A 20,955-nucleotide genomic window follows, 5' to 3' on the forward strand; every position below is an offset into this window, starting at 1 on the left:
TAATAAACAAGTTTCTGCTAGTTCAAGTGTTTGCTCTCAGTATTCAACATACTAACTGTTGGTGAAGCCAACATTGAATTTATTCCAACTTTTGAACCTAACTTTGATGCTTTCATTAGCATCAAATTACCAGGTTTCTTCAACTCTTAGATGTCTACCACTAATTACAAGTTGCATCATATGGTAAGAGGCGGGAAACCTAGATGCTGAAAAATAAAGAAAGTAATGGTGAAGTTTATAAGTCACAAGGGATCTAGCGAGAAGAGTATTCCTAGGATTGTTTTAACGCTTTCCACACCTTCAAATTTGTTGGACATACTTTGGAAAAAATAGATCTTGCGGCCATTGAGCCATTGAAATCTATCGATGAACGATGGAAGATGTGGTAGTGTAAGATAATGGGGATAAGGCATTTGGTCTTACCATTATGCGTCAAAAACTAATGTGTGTTCCTCGCGGGTGGGAACTCGGATTACAGAGCCAAAGGGGCAACGAGAAACACATAGTTTTCCTTTTGTAGTAAGCATAAATCTGCCGGAACCGCTCTGGGAAAAAAGATCCAGGAGGAGGCGACGCACCTGCCCCCAACTACTCCGGCAAGCCGCTGGTCCCTGCCTCCTCCGTCTGCCGTTCCAGCGATGGGAGGGGGTGGGGACCCCGGGCTTCGCTCCGGCCGGTAGTTAGGGTTGGCCTAGTCTTTCCTTGAGGTGCTCTTCCATGGAGGAGATGGCGCCGCGTCGGAATAATTTGCCCCTGCTTTATCTCCATCTCGGTGTTTCTCTCACCGGTAGCGTCGAGGGGCAGGTGGCCCGGTCGTCTCACCGGTCTCTTGATCCGGTGAGATTCGTGTGTGGTGGTTGGCGTTCGGCACTCTCGCGAGCGGCGGTCGCGTCGGCTGCTGTAGGTTTGTTTGGTGTCTTGTAGTTGGGTGTGTGGACGACGAAAGGCGGCGACGTTCCTCTTCTCCGACCGCGTTGGATGAAGTTGACGAGCGTCGGGATCTGGTGACCACGGGGAATATCCCCAGGCAACGTGCCACAAAGTCTCGGTTTTGTCGCTTGCGACGGTCCGCTTCATCGGCTCGGAAAGCATCTTTGTATGTGAAGGTGCTCTCTCAGATTTGGGTATAGCGGATGTTTGCCTCTTTTTTCGACGCTTCCTTGGCGACGGCGGAGAACGATGGTGGACTACAGTTCGGCGAGGCACAAATTTCTCCAAGGGTGAAATTTTAGTTTTACTTTTTGTGGATTTGGTTGTGCAAGTTTGCTTGACAAGCATGTTTGTCTTGGATCATATATGTAATCTCCAGATTGTCTTATGAAATATATGGCTACTTCAAAAAAAAAATTTACCGGAAGAGTTTGGAGGAAAATATGAATAGTTGCCATACGCACATATGCGCATACCAACTAATTTTTCCACACTTTTTCTATGTAAAGGCACGATGCATGCACACTCTCGCACAAGATTTTGCAAGCTGTAGGTTGCTCGTATGTTCTTAACTATGATCAAGGAACTCGTTATTTAGGACTAAATAAAGAGTAAGGACCTGGTAGGAACTGGAACAAAAAAGGACAACTTACCTGTGATTAGAGCGATTTTCAGGGATCGAACTGCTAATTCCACACTTTACTTTCGGCGTCCGCACAAAGTGAGTCGAAGGATCTATCCTAGTCATCCATCTGACAATCTTCCCCTCATTTCGCCCAAACAACGTAGTTGCCCTAGAAACCCGCTCTCCTGCCATGGCGGCGGCGGCGGCGGCGGTGGAAAGCCTCCCCCAAGAACTCCTCACCAGTATCTTTCTCTTACTCTCATGCATCGCCGACCGCATCAGGTTCTCCGCCGTTTGCAAACACTGGCGCCGCGTCGCTCTCCAGAAGCCGCCCCCGCTTCCCTGGCTCCTCATGCCCACTACCGGCCTGATCTCCTGCTACCGGATGTTCGGCGGTTTCACAGGTCAGCAGCCATCCTTCGCCATCGACGCCCGGGGAGGGCGCTTCTTGGGCTCCTTCCCGGGCGGCTGGTTCATCGTCGCGCTCCAGAGTTGGCGCGGCCACGCCCTGCTCAACCTCCTCTCGGGGGAGAGCGTGCCGCTCCCGGACATCGCGTATTTTTGTGGCGAAATGGATGTCCCCGTAGACATCCGCGCCGCCACCATCTCCGCAGCTCCTTCTGCCGGCGGCGGCTCTGGCGCGTGCGTCGTCGGCGCCATAACGTCCGTGCATGGTATTACCGGTGTAGCCTTCTGGCGTCCGGGGATGGACCGCTGGTCGCCGCCGGCTAAGGGGTATGGTGTGTTCGACGCTGAAGACCTGACGTACTACGACGGGTGGTTCTGCGTTCTCACCAGCAGGGAGAGGCTAGTCTGGTACAAGCCGGAAACGTACGCAGACGGCGTCGTGCTCCCGCTCAAGGTCGAGACTCAGCACGAGTTCCGTGATTACAACATGACCCCGTCGCCGTCGGTACTCGGGGAGCCCGTCGCCCTCTACCTCTTGCCGTGCGCCTCCGGCGCGGATCTGCTAATGGTGAGGAGGACGAGGTTCAGGTTCAGCTACCCACACCCAGACAAGACGGTGTTCGAGGTCTTCAGGCTACAAGAACAGGAAGAAGGACCAGCTTCCTGGTGCCCTTACCGCATGAACGGACAGGTGATCTTCGTCAGGCAAGGCGGCTCCAAGGCCTTCGACACGGGACTCGACCACTCCGGCTACATCTACTTCCTCGACGACATCAACCATGGCGGTCCGACGAGCTTTTTCCTGCCGTTGACCAAGTACCGCTGCGTCGACTCCGGCTCTTACTGTTGCTCCACCGACGCAGTCAAGGGTGGAATCAAGCGCTGCTTGCCGCAGGAGCCCTCGTCGTCGGACTGCTCGCAGTGGATTTGGTACTTCCATTGAGCTGAGCGAGCCAGGTTCGGTTTCTTGCTTTCTAGCTTAATTCGATTCCTATAGTGCGATTCCAATCATATCATCCCATCCGTTTATTAGAGTTTAATAATTTCCATGACGCATCGAACTCATGCGGTGCCCTTGGTCCAGCGGCGTGTCCCTGTTGCTGTTTTTGTTGTAATGTCATCGTGAACTGAAAGTATCATATCGTGTGTTTCTTGTTTTGAACTTGAGTTTGAAGCATGTTTTTGAACCCATTTTATCTACGAAATTGTGAACTCTTTAGACTACCTCGTACGCTACCACCTGGCACCTGCGTACAAGCTGCTTCGTCGCTTCTCATGTTTTTACCCCCATTCCTAGTAGTTTCAGTGTGTGTTACATATACATATTATTGGTAAATTCTACCTTAGATTCATTTAGAGAGCTGAAATGGTAGCTTCAGTAGTGCACAGTTGTTGATTGCATCTGCCAACAGATAGGTGTTCCCCATGGGCGCTCATCGGAACCTGCTTGGTAGATGATCTGCAGGTGAATATATGATGTGATATGATGTATACAGTACTGAACTACTGATACTATGCTAACGAAGGCAGTCTTTGCGCGTGATCCTTCTTCAGTAACTAAGTCAGTATGTTCTAGGAGTTTGTTTCTCATTTATGCTAGTGAAGAAAAGGTACTGCCTCTCTCTGGGTATTCTCTCGAGGCTAGTCAGTCGGGACCCGAGAGCCAGCAAGTACTATAACTAAGAGCATCTCCACTCGTTTGCCCTCCCCACGCCGAAATTCGGGGAAATTTACGTCCGGATTAGACGTAAATTTGGCGTGGGGAGGAGTAGTTTCCCAGCCGCGATCTCAGGCCAAGACGGCGATTTAAATTTGAAAAACGGAAACTTGACAAACTACGGCATAAAACGGTCGAATTTAGACTAAATTTAATGATATTTACTATATAGAGGGCGAAGTTCGTACATAGAGGCCGAATTCGACTATATTTCGAATTCGGCTAGGGGGAATACAATTGTAAATATGTTGTCGGGGTGGTGGCACGGGTCGGCGCGCTCTTCCTCCGTCATCGCCATCCGAGCCTCCTCGATGGCGACGTCGAGGGCGTGGCCCTGGGGCGGCGGCGGGATTGGCACGCCGCCAGCGCTTAGCCGCCACCCGCCACCGGGGGGCCTCGTGTCCGGCGGGCAGGGGTACCCCGCCTGGTGGAGGAGGTACCCCTCCCACGCGTGCAGGGATCGGCGGGGGAACCCGTTGTTGGCTGCGCCGTCGTCGTCGTAGAACGCCATCGGTGGAGGTGGAGGGTGAGTGGAGGGGAGAATGGAGGAAGAGTGGAGCAGGGACGTCGCGGCGAGCGCAGCGGCTTATATAGGCGCGGCGGGCGCCGGCGATTAATGCTGCGTGGAAGACGATGCATGCGCGGAGGATGATGCGTGCGCGGAAGACGATGCGACGACATTAACTCGCCGCGTGGAAGCTACGCGGCCGGCGAATGCTGAACGGCGGCAGGCTTTTACATCGCGCGAAAGACGATGCGATGAGGACGCCGATCGGTGTCTCTCGCCGACAAGTTGGGGCCACCAAACGCGCGGGAAGTTTCCTCGCCGTTTCGCGCGCTTTTGTTTCGTCCGGAGTCCCCGAGAGCTCCCCGGGGGGCCGGTGATGGCGTGGGATCGCCGGATGAATTTAGCCCCAAATCCGGACGAAATCGAGGAACCGGGAACGCGACTGGGCCGAATTTCGCCGTCCGGATGGGAAAAACGTCGTTCGGGGGCCTCGTCGGGGAGACGAGTGGAGATGCTCTAAACTACCGTATATAGCAAGTATTGTGTCTGGTGTTATAACTCTGTACTGCCTTCGTTTCGATGAATAATACGCGCACATGCATTCTAAGATGAACTTTAACCTATAAAATCAAGCAATAAAATCTTAATTATATTACGTGTAATTTAGCATCGTTGAATTCGTATTGGAAAACACTTTCTAATGATGCTAATTTTATACCAATAATTTTTATATATTTAAAGTAATTCACGGTCAAAGAAAATACGAAAGTGTGTCTTAACTAACTATAAAACTGAAGTAGCTTTACTTCTCAAAAAGAGGTAGCTTTCACCCTAAGAAATTACCATACGCATATTATTGTCAGATGAGCTACAGTTTTTGGTACTCCCTCGGTAGTTCACAATTATCTCGTGTTCTAGATTTAGTCAATGTCAAACTTTGTAAAGACATGCAACACGTGGCCCCTGTCCCTCCATTTGATGGCAACCTTGACGGCATCACCCTTTGCCGAGTGCCAACTAAGAGTCACTTGGCAAAGACATGCCTTTGACTAGTGTCCTCATATTAACACCCGGCAAAGAGTAGCTTTGCCTAGTGTCAAACCTTGACACTAGGCAAACACATTAGGTTTTCATGCTTATTTTTCCCTCCCACCCATGTGGTACCACACGAAACCGACATCGTATATGTGATAAAACAATACGTTGTGAACCTAAATATGAGTTTTGCAAAAAAAATCTGGAACAAACAGAGAGTTGAGCTTAGTTCAAATTTGGCTCGTTTCTTGCGAAATAAGCATGACACCGTATAAAATACCATAAATTCCTACAAAGCCAGCGCGTGCAGCAGTTATGTGAACCGTACTACCGAAGTGGTCTTCTGTTTTTTTTTTGCATAGGTTTCGTACCATTGCATATTGCACTTTCCGTACCATCCTTCACACACAAAAAACTGCTTCAGTGTCGGGAAAACGAAAATGAGTTTTTAGTGGCTAGAAATGGAAAACTCATAAGGCCAACATTGCTTTCCGTCCAAAGCCCCATGCCTGTGAGCAACATGGGCTCGCTCTGCAAAACTTTGACATGCTTCAGGTCATGACCTTGCGCATCTTCCCTAAAATCCCTAAAACCTCGGTGGTAGCTCATTTTGTGAAGGGTTTATCAGAATAACTAGCGTATTCCAAATTTGCAAATTTTCCGCTCAATTAGGTCACCTAAAATGACGCCTCATGAAGGTTCTCCATTTTTTTGATATTTTTTTGAGTGAATTGTACTCAAATTCGGGCCCACCGGGGTGACTTTTCGCAAGAACGGGCGCTACGAGGGTCACTGGATGAAACCACACGAAACCGACATCGTATTTGTGATACAAAAACATGTTGTGGACCAAAAAATATTTTGTGCATATCTTGAATGTACTTTTCTCGGTTGATGAAGGTTCCATGTTGTAGTTGCTTGATCTCAAAATCGAGGAAGTAGTTGAGCTCCCCCATCATGGACATCTCCAACCTATCGCTTGCCAACTTAGCAAATTGTTCAGTATCGCTTAATGGTAAGATTCTATACTAATCAGTTAGCCATGTGCCTGATGAAGGGGGGGTGGAAGTCGGCTCGATATAATCCTTTTTTTATAAAATTTGAAGCATTGAAATTTATTTATTTTTCAATCCAAGTTAAAGGTATTCATATTTTCCATGCTATGAGGCCTTATATGCTCACCGTTTTTTAGCTCACTCATAACCTAAAGTAAAAAAAAAAAAAACCGACGGAGGTTGAAGTTGTACTAGCCTTGTCCAAAAGATCTCAAGCTTGCACACGCATGAGTTAGAATTGACCATAACGTTCATGAAATTTTATACACAACTTATTACACTTTGATACACATGACAACGCTCATCAGAATGTTAGAATACACGTGAGTACAAACTTCACAATACACGCACGGTACAAACTTCACAAGACACACACGCATGCGCGCACACACACGCGTGCTTGATTGCATGATTGGGTTCCTTGTAACAGAACATTGGTTGCACGACGAATGGTTAAAAACACAAAAGGAACTCAGTTGGACCGATTACAAAGGTAAAAACGAGCTGAACTTTCCAAAACTCTTTCTTCCTGCTATGTGGGTCGAACAAGACTCCCGAACCCTAGGTTTAATGGCATCTTCCTCTATCACTAACCTCTCCCGGTGTATGTCGAGAGGCCAACAGTATAGAGGAAAGCAGTCATTAAGCACACGCCTTTGGAGAGGTTCATGGGAAGAGCCAGCTGCATAACATGAGGGGAGGGTATGTTAGGTTCCGAGCAAGGCTGGATGAGGGAGTTGAGATGGTGATGAGAAGAGCACGAAAAGCCGAGTATGGCGAGAGAAGATCATTGCATAGCCCCAGGACACATGAGTGAAAATTACACTCTTTTTTATCCTTTACACCAGATATTCATAGATTTCCTTCGGTTATCCCTTCAACTTGCCCAGTAATCACGAATAAACGCACTAATGTGCAAACCTTCTTGTTTACTATACTACTTACAAATATAGACGTATTTAAAAGTAAATTCAGGCGAAAATACTAATGGGAGAAGACATTCCAATCAAAAGAGAACGCTCAAGCCAGTGCGTGGTAAAAGCACAAGTGCTCGTACCGGCGTTCATACCGCAAAACACCAACTCCGTGACGTCAGCACTAACAAATTTTGTAAAGGGTCTGACAGCCATTTCACCCTAGAAGACCCCCGATACCGTATTACACCATCTCTATAAAATGACAAGAGAGGACGCAACCACAAAGATGCCATCAAGAACCAATCTTGAAGCCACGCCGAGTCGCCACCATAACCAGCATCACCACAACCATTTCCATTAGATTAGATCATACTACATGTAATCTCAATTTCATCGCAATCGGAAGGCTTTCAATCATTCACCTTGAAGAACCCCTTAAAAAAATGAATTAGTGTTAGGAGGAACTAGATACTAAATGATATAGTAGAAGCGGGACCTCGGCGTGAGAATTCCAGAAATTCATTCCTGACAGGATTCAAACTCTGGTCATTGGGGTGCGCCACTACGACCCCAACCACTGGGCTATGCCCACGTCCTCGAAGAAGAACCCCTTTATAAAATGTCATCTAGCTACTTGTCATTAGATCGTGATGTGAGTAGTCTCCTCAGGCTAAGGGCCGATGCCTAGCCTCGTTGCCTCACCTGCGCACGCGCCCGTCCATCTTGAGAAAGTCATGATAGAAATATTTAGAGAAGTTAGATGATACAAGTATTGAGAGAAAACAATACGTGAGTCATAATTTCTCATATATGAGTGATATATCATTCATAAAGTACATTCTTTCACCTAGTTATTCATAGTTTCAAATGCCACTCCAGGAAACAAAACTCCAAACTAACTTCTCACATAAATGCTTTTGTATGATGCATACACAAATTATTGTCTTCACATGAATGAACCCCAACGTAATTGGTCAAAGCTACACCACAATAATCATAATGAGGCATTATAAGTATACAGGAGGAAATACGATCCTGGGATGAAAATTTGAAAACTACTTGAGGCAGTCCATTTAGTTTCATATCATCAACCGTGAAGAGTGAAGCATCATCGTTCATTATTATTTGTGAACATAATCAGTACAACATGAGAACAATGGCATATGTAAAAGTACTGGTATTGTTGCGCTTGCTTCAATTATTGGCATTGCAAAAGGAAGAAAGTATTAAGTTACTACTCTAACACCAATTATTAGTAACACCATTCAGAATGCACACTTTCCTGTCTGAACAACACAAATGAGGAAAGCTGGAGGATATTTAATAAAAAAAAAGTTATAAACCTTAACATAAGAGCATAACATTAGTAACAAAACATCAAGATTTCTGTTCCCCAAATATAGAGTTCAAAGTCAGACATTAGTAACCTTAACATAAGAGCATAACTTTTATGGTTTTTGGTTCATGTGAGGGCCAATACAAACAATATGTATCTATAAACTTCTACCTCCTTTCTTTTTCATATATTTTTCTGATCAGGAAACATAAAAATTATGTCAGTTATTTTGAAGTTATTGTAATCTCGTACACACAAAAATTTGCAATTATTCATCTAATGCTGGAATTTGGATTTATTTTATAGATGCAAATTACATTTGGATGGAAGAGTACATTATTTCTAATATTTTAGTAGATAGAAGAAACATTTCTTCTATTTAAAGTATTAGAAAGAATTTTGCTGATTTATCTATTGCTATATTCAATTTATGGAATTGATACACCATTTAATTTATATCATTTAGCAAAATGAAACACAACATATGCATCCATCTTTCAGCTCGAGAATTTCACGGGATACAGATATGGTATAAGAAATATACTATTAAGTAACTCTAAATGAATTGTGGATACATTTGTATCCTTAACATACTGAAACGATTGTCATTATTCGTATCAAACTAATAGCGATTCTTTATTATATTAAAATATCAAACATTTCAAAATTTTATTATATTCATGGAGACTAACAGTTACAAAAGTGCATAATTTCATGTTTTACACTTTGTTTTGTAGGTATGGCATAATTTTTTTTATAAAGGAGTACATCCTTGATGGAGTGAAATTCCGAGTTCCCCAAAATCAATCGATAAACTAGAACTATTTTCAATGATGCCCACAAAACAACTCGAGGATCACGACGTCAAACAGAAAAGGATAACAAAATTAAAAGTTGTTGGAAATATTTCACTGAACATTTGGGTATATTGAAACTACAAAATTCAAGTTCATATGCGACCTGCAGCCCAGACACACCGAGAAGTCTAGAAGCAATTTTGCGATTCCAAAAGTTGGTGGTGTGATTGGCGTGATCGCCGCGACCAAAGGTGCAACCCACCTCCTCTCCTCCACCCCAACATACGGAGCCCCCTCTCCTTCCTCTCATTCACCCCTTGCCTCTCTCTCTTTCTTCTCTCCCTCACGTGTGTGTTCCCAAAGTTTGGAACGTGCTCGGGGTGATAACTCTCCACCATACGCACGTTGTCGTGCTACTGGAATTCGGTCGTGATCTTTTTCTTCCGCTGCTTCGCTGGATCGTTGCCCGGGGGACGTCTATACATCATACGTGTGTAGAATTGCGGAGGCGTTCAAGATCGAGTGCTTCATCTCCTGTACTTCTACTCGACCTTGAGGTCGGCATATATGTACAACTTCATCGAAAACGTTGTTTGAAATGTAAAGCTTTTCGATCTTTAAAGGTATGAACAATGAATCCCTCTGTTATATTACATCTGCATAGAATATATCTTGGCTATGTTATTCCGTTGGTAGGATTTGTTTTTTGCTACAGAACCCTACATGTAGGTAGTGGAAGGAGTTATTGTGGAGAATGAGAATGGGACATGGTGCCGGCTGGGCGGTGGCTCATGAAGTTGTGAGGTGTGACCGCGAAGATTAGGCCGGAGAGGAAACATCTCGTACGCACATTTTAATGGGCTTTGGGCTCTAGAACAGTAAGGGTGGGCACATAGAGACCTGTACACTATTTCTTTCTTTCTTTCTTTCTTGTACACGTGGTTTAAGTATTAATTTTTGAAGGTTGCACCGATTAACAGTTAATCAATTAAATCGGTTATCGGCCAAATTTCGATTAATCACTACTTCTAAGCCAACCGAGCAGTTAACGATTACCAATTTTCTTACCATGCAGGTAGCTGAAGGGGAATAAACGCATGCAGATTTCTTTGATCGAAGCGATTACCTGCGATGCCGCGTGATTCCTTCGAGTAATCGTGGCTCGGACTGAGGGGAGGAGTGATCGCGGTACTGGAATCGGTTGGCATCGGCTCTGCCTTAAGATCGACACAGCATGCAGAAATCAGACGACAGTAACAGATAAGTCAAGTACCATGGCAGATGCTTTTCTGGTTTGGGACTGAAGAAGAACTGAAGAAGGCCAAGAGTGAATCTTGCATGGAGAGATGGAGAGGGTGGGCAACAGGGATTGGATTATGTGGTGGATGCTTACCATTGCTGGATTTGGAGAGGACGACGGGATGGAAGAGACGAGGAGAAGCCAAAGCCTGTCACGCGGCACAAATGGCACCTCCGTTGCTCCGTATGACTTCTGGGATACAGCTGAAGCAAGTATGATACCCCACGAAAAAAGTGGGGCCGCCTGCTCAACCTGCACTCAGGCCTTTTTTTTATTAGGAGAATCCAGCATTTTCCTATTTTCCCACCTGGCTAATCAATTTTATAACGCCTTCGTCGGTATTGTCCACAACAGATTAATTATAGAGTTGATCTTTTTTTATGTTGTACAAAAAATATGTTCAAAAATAAAATAAAAAGTCGGTTTGCTGGAAAAATGGTTGAAATAGATAAATGTATGGGTTAGGTGTCATGGGGATAAAACATATTAATATTGCGCAATCGGATTTTTTTTTGCATTATGAGAAAACCCTCCCTGTTTGGACGCGGTAAATTAGATCCTAAATTGGAAAATTAGAATTTGAACTTCCAAATTAGATGTTTGGGTGCGAATAGAATTAGGATATGGAAACTGGGGGCAATTCCAGCCCTCCTCAAGCGAATCCGTTTTCTTCTGTAGACAATTCGGAGGGGGAGACATCCGTATTAGCCTAGAATCACAACTCCCGAAGCAGTATGGTTCGCTTCATCTCCGCGAACAGGCTCCCAAACAGAACATTTCGCACACCACGCGAGTATGTCGTCGCCGTCTCTACCCCTGCCTCCTCCCTCCTCTCCCTACTCCGGCCTCCTCCCTTTTCCCTCCTCCCTACTCCGGGCTTTGCCCTTCTCTTCATGCCGTTGTGCAGGGATCTGTCGTTGTTTCCCTACCCAAACCCTAGGCCAAGATGGGATTGAGGAATAGCGTGAGGGCGGCGCCGGTGGGCCTCTCCCCTGGCATTCACGCCGCTGGCCTGCCCGCCGTGGCCATCGTTGTTGGCCTGTTTTCTTTCTCTGTATTGTATGTCAAACACATGGTCATTGCGGTTCTGATTTGTTTTCTTTTTTCTGCAGGAATTAAGAAGAGTTGAGGTCGAACTGGCATGCTATTTTTTTTACATATTACTTAAAACAATTAATCCTGGTTTTTTTTAGTAACAATTAATCCTGGTGGAATCGGTGGCTTCTCAGGCCTCTGCCGCTCGGGGCGATGGTGGGCCAGTGCCCGTGGGCCTTCCTATGGAGAGAGGCCTGAGGAAGCTAGGGTTCCGGCGCCGGCGCCGCCGCCCTGCGCTACACCGTCGTCGCCTCATCCCCCCTCCCCCATGCACAGAACCTCGCTGCCCTCCCCGGACCGGCTCTTGCGCGCTGCAGCGGCACACAGCCGCACCATACGAAGAGGTCGCCGCCCTGGACCCAGCCCGCCTCTGCCCCGTTGAAGCTCTATGCCAAGCTCGCCGTCCAGCTCTCCGTCAATGTTGCTTTCGTGGATACCGCCCAGCGACGAGGGCGACGCCGACGTCGACCCAGGTCTGCTCCTTCCTCCACTCCGCTTCCAGTGAGCAGTCTGCCCCTTACGTATCTCATCAACATCTGCTTCATAACCCCCTGATCTTTGAAATTGGTTTTTGTGTTCCTTGATTTTAGATTAATTTTTGTCAGAAAGCAACTCCTCATTTTTTGTGATTCACTTGGAAATTAAAGGGGAAGTTAAAACGATTTGTATGTAACAAAGCAGAAAAGGTTGCTGATTGTGTACTGGAATGCTCACTTTTTTCTTAGAATAAATTATAGGTTGCCAGTGCCTTGTGTGCATCTAAAGGTATAATTGATGCCCCCCATAGGGGGCCTCACAGCGATTTACGATTCTTGACCGTCGGATCTTCACATCGATGCAATCTTGTCCATTGATTTTGGGCAGGAAATGAGTGTTCCGATTGGCCCTCCGGCTAGCTAACCCCATGCAACAGCCATGTGTTACCCGCCAGCAACTGCGTGTGGGTCCCACTTTCGTCCGGGCCCGCACGTCGGTCACTGCGGGTCGATTTCGTTCGGTCAGGCTTGTCGTTGGGTCGTGAAAAAGATCTCCACCCGCAGGGGTAGATTGGGTATTTCCTCGCGTGGCAACCAGATCAGACAAAACTGCGGCCCGTGGTTGAAAACCCTAACCAGTCGTGCTCCTCCCTGAAACCCTAACCAGCCTCCTCACCTTCGCCTTCTTCCTCGTGAACGACGGCCGCCGATTCGCCTCGTCCTCTCCAGCTCCGGCTCGTCGCCGAGCTCCGTCGGAATCCCATGGTGGAAACCCTAGCTATCGGCCCCCAATCAGCTCGCGAGCGATGTCCTCGTCAATCGCCCCTCCACTTCCCGCACGTCTCCTCTCTCCCATCCCCGGCGGCTCTCCGAACTCTGCTCCTCTCCATCGTGCTTGGCGCCGCCGATGCTGCAGCTGCTCGTCCTCTCAGCCCACATCTTCGCGCGCGGAAGCCGTCCATGGGGCCGCCGGTGTTGGAGACGGCGGCGATATTTGGAGCAGCCGGAGACTTCGTGCCTCTCCCGAGCTGCTTGGCGTGGAGTCCGCGGCCGAGCTCCTGTCCATCGTCCTCGTCCTCCACAACCACGAGCAGGGAAAGTTCACCCGCTTCCTGCTCCCCTTTTCTGGCCAGCCTCATCTCCTCCACAGCCTGTTGACGCCTTCCCCACCATGAGAAGAGAGGTGAGAGGAGGACATGCTCTACAACCTCCATCCCTGGCCCCTCCACATGGAGCGGCAGCCAGCCAGATTCAGGTTCCTCATCCCATCTCTCCAACACCATGCCTTTGCTGATTCAGAGGTACTTACTCCTCTTCCTCTTGATTTGCCTAATCCCCTCTCTCTTCCAGCTCCATAATTTATTTTCTTTGTTTTGTGCAGTTTTGTATCTATGCATATGAACTATTTGAGGAAATATCTAAGTAGGCTGCATATAAACTGTTCGAGGAAATGTCTAAGCAGGCTGCAGGTACATGATATCTACCTTTTTAGCGCTATATTGTCATCTTTTTGTTACCTATGATGGTCAAGCTGGTTATGTTTCTTACCTTTTATCTTTCCCCTTTTCAGTTTGCCTGCCATGGAAAGGAATACTAGATAAGTTTGCTTGTGTGATTGCATTTCCCTGAAAAATTGGATAGGTCCTGGTGGGGCAACGGAAGTATCACGGTTTAGCTATAGATGGTTCTGGGAAATTTCCCACAGGCTCCATTCAGGGAGTACGATTTTAGTGAAGATCATCAATGGTACAAATCATGCATGCTGCATGTCACTATTATTGAAACAACTTTTTATTTCCAGCCTGAAGAAATATAAACGGGGACTATCAGGGATGTCAAGGAGGAAACCTAGGTAAGAAATCGAGCATTGGGCATGCCCATTCTGCGCAACTTCCTCCCGAGGATTAATTCTGAATATATTGTTGTTGTCATGTTCTGTGCTAGGTGACACTAAATCTGTGAACATGGTTGCTTTAAGGTAACTAACTACTCCATTAGATGAGTTATCCTGGAACTTTGTTGTGTCTTAATTTGAATTCTGTGATTTTGTCTCGCCGAATGACAGGCATGGATGCAACGTGATATTTTATAAGTCTGATATGCGCTTCGACCGTATCGAACTCGATCAAGATTGGCGAAACAGAGATTCAGGCATCAAAGGTATCATCGGTTGTAAATAATTATGTGGCCAATATTCAGACTTTAAGAATATCTTTCTCGCTGCATGTATTTTGATTGGTTGATAGGCACGCACAAGTAAGTTGATTAACTACATGTATGCATCATGTGAAACTGGAAGTTCCGTCGGACAACCTCAGGAACAGATATGAAACAGTTTGCAAGGAATCGTAGTCTGGCCTTGGGCTAGACTATTTTGTTTCTTGGTATACCAAAAAGAGTAAGAAGATGATAAAATGTGGTCTTACATATGGATTTACACTGCAACTGAATTGTTAATTTTTTATACCAATTCCTATATATATTCAGGCCTTTTATTTTTGCCTTTGTCAATATCAGTGCAGGATTAGGTGATGTTTTGGTTTAGGCATAGCCTTATGAAATCTGGTTTCACTGCAGTTCTTCACCTCTGTTTTGGTGGTTTTCCAGTTTAGGCACATCCATACCAATGTGTTATTTGTATAGGTAATCTGGTTGTTTGTTATTTCCATCTTGAACAATGCAAGATGATCAATACATGTCATTAGTTGGTTAGCTCATGACTGAAATGGGGTACCTTGGCCAGGAACATCATGTGTCCTTTAATTTCTGGGGTTGAAGTCATTTAGATTCAGTATCAAAAATTCTTGAAGTGGGGGGGGGGGAACTTGTGCAATTCATGGCAGAGAGGAAAGAGGGGTATATTAAAGGTCTGTTCTATACAATACAAAGTAAACATAATTTAGGTATATCACACTTGAGGCGTTTCTCCTTTTATGAAATATAATACAGTAATCATACATTTTGGTTTCTGCATTAATTTCCAGTTGCTTGTAATATTGTTTGATTTCTTTCACATAAACAGAAGTACACGTTACCCCTTTTAATTAATACTTATTATTTCGACACCGTAAATGGTATTTTTCTTAGAACACAACATTATGGTCCCATTTTTTTACCATCTGTCTGTTTAGTATATTCCTTTCATATACAATGTATACATCCTTAAATAGTTCTCTGCAGCATGTATTTACATTTTAGTGCGGGTGAAAGAACAATGGATCAGAGCTTAAGGTGGTTTTGTGGTCACTGTTTCCAATATATGTTGGATTTCTAGGTAGGTTCCGAGGTACACGCCATGAATGTTTTTAAATGACTCAGCTGTCCTACTAATTTTACTACCCACTTTCAATTGTTCGAAACAAAATCTAAGAGACGGAAATGGTATTTAAATAGTTATTTCTAGACCATGCTGTGTAAATACTGTAAAGTAAGATTTGCTACTGATTGTTTTTATGAGAAATCTCTTTGCGAACATTTCCTGTAGGGTCTATCATCAGTAATCAATCAGGCTTCTTCTAGGCACATTTTACAGAGGTTTATGATCGGTGGGGAACTTCTATCTCAGCTCTCCATTCTTCCTTGGGCCTCTTTTCATGTTGTCATTCCAGATGTAATGCTTGCTATCACGTACTTCTGTACAAATGCGCTCCGATTTCAAATGCTACCTCATTTGTTGTTCATTGCCATGGGCTCGGACAAGAGTTTATATATTTTTAGATATCTTTTTAGATGTGGTGACGAGGGAAATTTAAATTTATCATAATAATGAGACTACCAGAGTATCATACTAATGAATATTCTATCTTATGCATGATAATATCACTCCATGATACGCTGCCAGACCATGTCCTTAAGAAACATGTTATTACCTTTGAAGAATCATGCAAACAGCATTTCTTGATATGAAACTGTAGATTTGATAGTATCAACTTGATAAAGTTCAAATTGCTGCATATTTAAACACTTTGATACACCATATATTTAAGAAAAAAATTGTTCTTATCTTGCATATCAGTAAATGCATCAATTTGCAATCATTTTCCATATGGTGTTTTATTTGCAGGTCAGAATCTGACTTAGTGAAGATGATTGTTTCCCCACTTATTATCGGTTTGAACCTTAATATCAGTGAAAGAGTGCTCGACGATGAAATTATGTATGACACAGATGAGCTTTTTCTAGATCAAGCAGCAAGAAAATTAACCATGTGAGTTTTTTTGGTGTGTTCTATAGTAAATATTAATTACTAACCTATATAAATATGATGCATCTGTTTATAGGTACTGGCTTGCTTTTGAATATTGTTGCAGATAAAGCACTAAAATCAATGTAGCATTATCAATTGGGCACAGTTAGTATATATAGCAGTAGCTGGTAAGAACTAAATCTACTGCAGAGAGCAAGTACTGTTTAGTCTACAAATGTCTTTTAATCAATGTGTTCTATCTTTTTGACAGATATGCACATGATGCACCTGTTTTTGCTTATGATTGGTTCTCACTTGCTTTTGAATAGTTGATGCCAACCTCTTAAAGTGTGGAAGACTGTTTAATCATGGCTATTAGCCTATTACTACAGCTGTTAGACTCGAGCCTTTTCTTTATAACTCGAAATAATTTTTATTTCCCATCGTTTGCATATGCTCTCTTCTCCTAAGCAGTAATTTTTTTGCCATGCCCTTGTGTATATTCATGTTACAAATTCAGCTCCGCCTTTGTGTGTTCCAGATGGTGTTGCCACTGAAGTCAGGTGTTTGCCTTTCCCACACCCTGTTCTTTTTGTTTACCTAGATGTTTGCATGTTCTGTTTCTAATAAGGGCGTGCCCTGTGGGTATTTTTCATGTTCTGTTGGTTTGGTTGTTTTCATTTTATTCCTGCCATACCACATGGTATTATCTGTCTACTCTTCATGTATTCATTTGTTGCGGTTCGTTGCTTCATAGTGTCATTTGCCATCCCATTCCTACCTATGCCCAAGGTGGGCGGTGATGTTTATGTCCTGGGAGCTGTTTCTGATCTCAAGGTTGTACAAACCTGGATAAACTCTTGACTCCATTCATGAGTCTGTAATATCCATGAAAGTTTCCTCACTCATTGGTTTATTCCAGATTGGTAGTTCTTCATGTGTGTATGGGCAATGTTGTCAGCAATATTGCAAACAGTTTAGCTGATATCCTGAATTAAGGTTCGTTTGAAATTATCAATGTGCACCTCATCTCTGTTCTTTTATGGTCGGGTATCCGTTCTTCCGCAAATCGATGAATAGGATCTAATCAAATGTTTAATTAGAGGTATATATTGGTGGACTAATGAAAGAGCTGATTCAAGTTGTAACCCTTTGAAAGGATGAAAGGATTCGGGTTGTATCCCTATTCTCTGCTTCATGAACTGATGAAAGGCTGCCCAAGCAGCACACCATTCAAGTTGTAGCCCAATTGGCGATTTATAGATCTGTAGCCATGTTTGCATCACACAGGTGAACATAAAGAGTTTTAGACTCTTAAATCCTAAGAAACTATTGAAGTGACATGGTTTGGCCTATGCTTAATATTGTCCCATAGGCAGCTTATGTAGAGTTGCTTTTGTTGTTTCTTTCGCACTTCTGTTGCTCTTGATAGAACCATCGAGTGTTGCAAACGATTCGTGATTTTGCATGCTTTATTCTAATTTTATCATATCGACTTCATTTTGTAAAACCTAAGAATCATTTCAACACCTTTTTTTTTTCTGCGTTATACAAAGTGTAAATCTGTGTGCATTTCACGAGATTGTCCGCCAAGGCGATACCAATTGATGTCGGATTCTGTAGTGTTCGTAGTCCTTTGTATCGACCGTTTCCTCATTACACCATTGCATCATATTATTACGCGATCTAATAATCATAATATTACGCCTGGAATCTAATTAGTTTGACTTATTTGGAATTTCAATATGAAAATCAGGGAACCGTGTGCCAAGGCATGCTTAAAATCTAAGAAAAGTACTACCATATTGGCAGATACTTTTATAATCATTATATGAATTGAAAATTGGCACGAGCTCCACGGGATCGTGCGCCAAGGCGCACATCTAAATCTAGTAGTTCATAGATCACCATTGTAATGTGAGTTTTAATCTCCTTGATCCTACAGCCGGTTGGCGACAGTAGCTCGGGATTTCTACAGCCGGTGCGGCTGGCGTACTGATAGGCGGCTCACATGAAGATCTTGTGGTAGCTTGTTTTTCTTTCTACTTTTAGATGGCTGGTTCATGTTGAGACTCTTAGCGGTCCATGATTTGTAATAAGTTTGTATTTCGGATTTTTGAATAAGATTAATAAAGGGCCGCATGCATCGATTGATGCAGAGGCTGGGGCTTTTCCCCCTTATCGAAAAAAAAAATCTCCTTGATCCTATTTTGCATATTAGGAAAGGAAGGAGATTAGAGAGAGATGTCTTACTTTCGTACGTTGTGCAATATATTATATATGTAAGGTAATTTAGCAAGTCATTATCAATCACAAATTGTTAGTGGATCATTTCTCTAGAAATGGTACTAAAGATTTGCATATTTTTTCATTGAGCACTATGCACATTTTTCTAAAGGATGAATTTGACATTATTAAATATGTTATGAATAGCTGGGAATAGATATTATTATGTTTGATTTGCCTACATGTAGAATTTAAGTTCCTCGCTGTTGTTATTTTACAGATTTATATGTATTTCCTTCTAATTACACCTTTGATATTTTTTTTTGGCTTCATTTAGTGAGATACACCCAGATTTAAGAAAATATAAGAAATACTTGCCAACTAGAAATTGCTAGCTTAGCCTGCACCTGAATTTTCAAAAAAAAAGTTTTTATCACTTTTGTTATGCTCTCCAGTAGAGTGGATGCTACTGGGAAATACAAATGAAGTTAACTATTCTGGACCAGGGTTTATCATGTACTGATTAATTACTAAACCTTGCAGAAACATCCTATGACGTTGCTTAATAAGGAGGAGTCACGGCCTAAGGGGGTGAGGTAGGCAGTGTTGCAGCATGGGAAATCCAAGGGGGTCAACCGACGTTGTGGACTTCCTCGAGTTGAGATCCAGCCCCAAGTTACATGGTTCTCCTCCTTCTAGATTTCTTCTGAGACTTCTCTTTGTCTAATTTCATGAATTACATGTGTAGCTGAACATCCTGACAAGATTGCCAGATGTAATTTTCCATGCTTGGAGACTTGGAGGGGAACCCTCTTACTAATTGATAGTTAATTTATGGATTGAGAATAATTACCAGTTAGGCCGAGGAATTTCTATTTTTTTTACTAAGACATTTAACTGAATCTGCTACAGAGAACTTTGGATTGCATGTCCAACGAGTAGTCAGTATGTAGTAAACAATAGAGTGGTGCTTTGGTGCTTTTGATTGACAGCTTTGTTGTTTCAACCCTCTTGCTGAAGTTCAGTTCCAAGTGAGTACCTAAATTGCTTATATTTGAATTCATCCAGGTATATGCAGAGTTCTGAACTCATATATTGGTTCTACAACACACCCATGACACCACAAAGCAGTGTTAGTACCATTTTAAATCCCGAGTACGGCGACGCTGAGTCTCATGCTCCAGAAGTTCAAAATTCCCAAAGTAGAATGTGGTTACAGAATGTAAGTAAGTTTGTAGTATCTTATGAGCATTGCTGAACTATTTTCTGACAATCGCCCACGGTCATCGCATGTCCATGACCTTCCTCCTCAGCACACAGGTGGCCTACTACCCGTCCCCGTCGCGCAAGTGCCCACTACATGTCCCCGGCCTGCAGGTGTTTGCTGCCTACTTCGACCTCTATTCCCGAAGCCAAGGTCGCTGGCCGCCTCTCCCCAAGTGCTACCGACCTCTCCCTTCCTGTGACGAGTTGCACCAGTAATTTTACTAACACATTTCCTCCTTTTCCTTATATATCACTCTATCATGTGCATGTCATATGTTCAGAAAAATGCCAGCAAGTAAAGCCCAGTGAGTAATATAGTTGTAGCATGTCTCTAATTATAAATTGGTAGCTGAGCATTTAGTTGTTGTGCTTTTGTTTCCTTAGCTAACATCGTCTTCCCGCAGCGGCCGTCAACTGAGGCAGCCATTTTCTCTGTGTGGGCACAACAGTACACGGTCGTCACCATTTGTGGCTTTGTTGATGGCTTGCAGGGCTGAATGAGTTGTGTCGCATGTATAACAGGACGTTACCCTAGTCTAGTTCCGGATTTCTATATTCTAAGTGCTCTTTACTTAAGTACTGCCAGATATCCTTTCGTTTGTTTGCAAGTAGACATCTATTTAATTACTGCCCCATGGAACAATGAAGAGATGGTGGTTGTACTCTACGTGCGTTCGATCAATCTATATAGTTCATACTTCATAGTGAATGGAATTTAGAAATTAGGTTGTAAATTTCTACATACCCCATGTGTGGCCGCTTTTTCTGCATACTCAGAAAGGAGATAAGGAAGAACATGCCATCACATGTTTACTTGGCAATTAAGAACTAAATTTCAAATTTGTAGTGATGCTGATCTCGAGCTCTTTTTCTATAGATTCAGACAAGTAATGCAAGCAAGGGCATGCCATAACAAATCACCAGCCTGTAACAAAAAACAGGCATGCCATTTGTGTTTCCTCAATGAATTCTTTGTGTAGGATATTAAGAATTTTTCAGTTTATCTAAACTTCATTACTTTGTATCTTTCTTTCTACCCATCTTTGCCTTGGGCAAATTCTGTAGATATTCTACCTGC

At 43.8% G+C, this 20,955-nt stretch overlaps 1 protein-coding gene and 1 long non-coding RNA gene across 3 annotated transcripts; both read left to right on the forward strand.

Annotated features, from left to right (window-relative positions):
- The first annotated feature begins 1,745 nt into the window (after positions 1-1,745).
- On the forward strand, positions 1,746-2,906 carry LOC124672171. Its single transcript, XM_047208445.1, has one exon. The coding sequence runs from the start codon at positions 1,746-1,748 to the stop codon at positions 2,904-2,906; it is 1,161 nt and encodes a 386-aa protein (XP_047064401.1).
- A 9,094-nt stretch (positions 2,907-12,000) lies between these two features.
- On the forward strand, positions 12,001-19,290 carry LOC124669555. 2 transcript variants are annotated; one of them, XR_006992233.1, is made up of 3 exons: positions 12,001-12,196; positions 18,331-18,410; positions 19,155-19,290. It is a non-coding gene; the product is annotated as an uncharacterized LOC124669555 (long non-coding RNA). The 2 variants fall into 2 exon arrangements; XR_006992232.1 differs by lacking the exon at positions 12,001-12,196 and adding an exon at positions 12,379-12,409.
- Positions 19,291-20,955: the final 1,665 nt, after the last annotated feature.

The sequence above is a fragment of the Lolium rigidum genome, chromosome 7 (assembly GCF_022539505.1).
Source record: "Lolium rigidum isolate FL_2022 chromosome 7, APGP_CSIRO_Lrig_0.1, whole genome shotgun sequence".
Taxonomy (NCBI): domain Eukaryota; kingdom Viridiplantae; phylum Streptophyta; class Magnoliopsida; order Poales; family Poaceae; genus Lolium; species Lolium rigidum.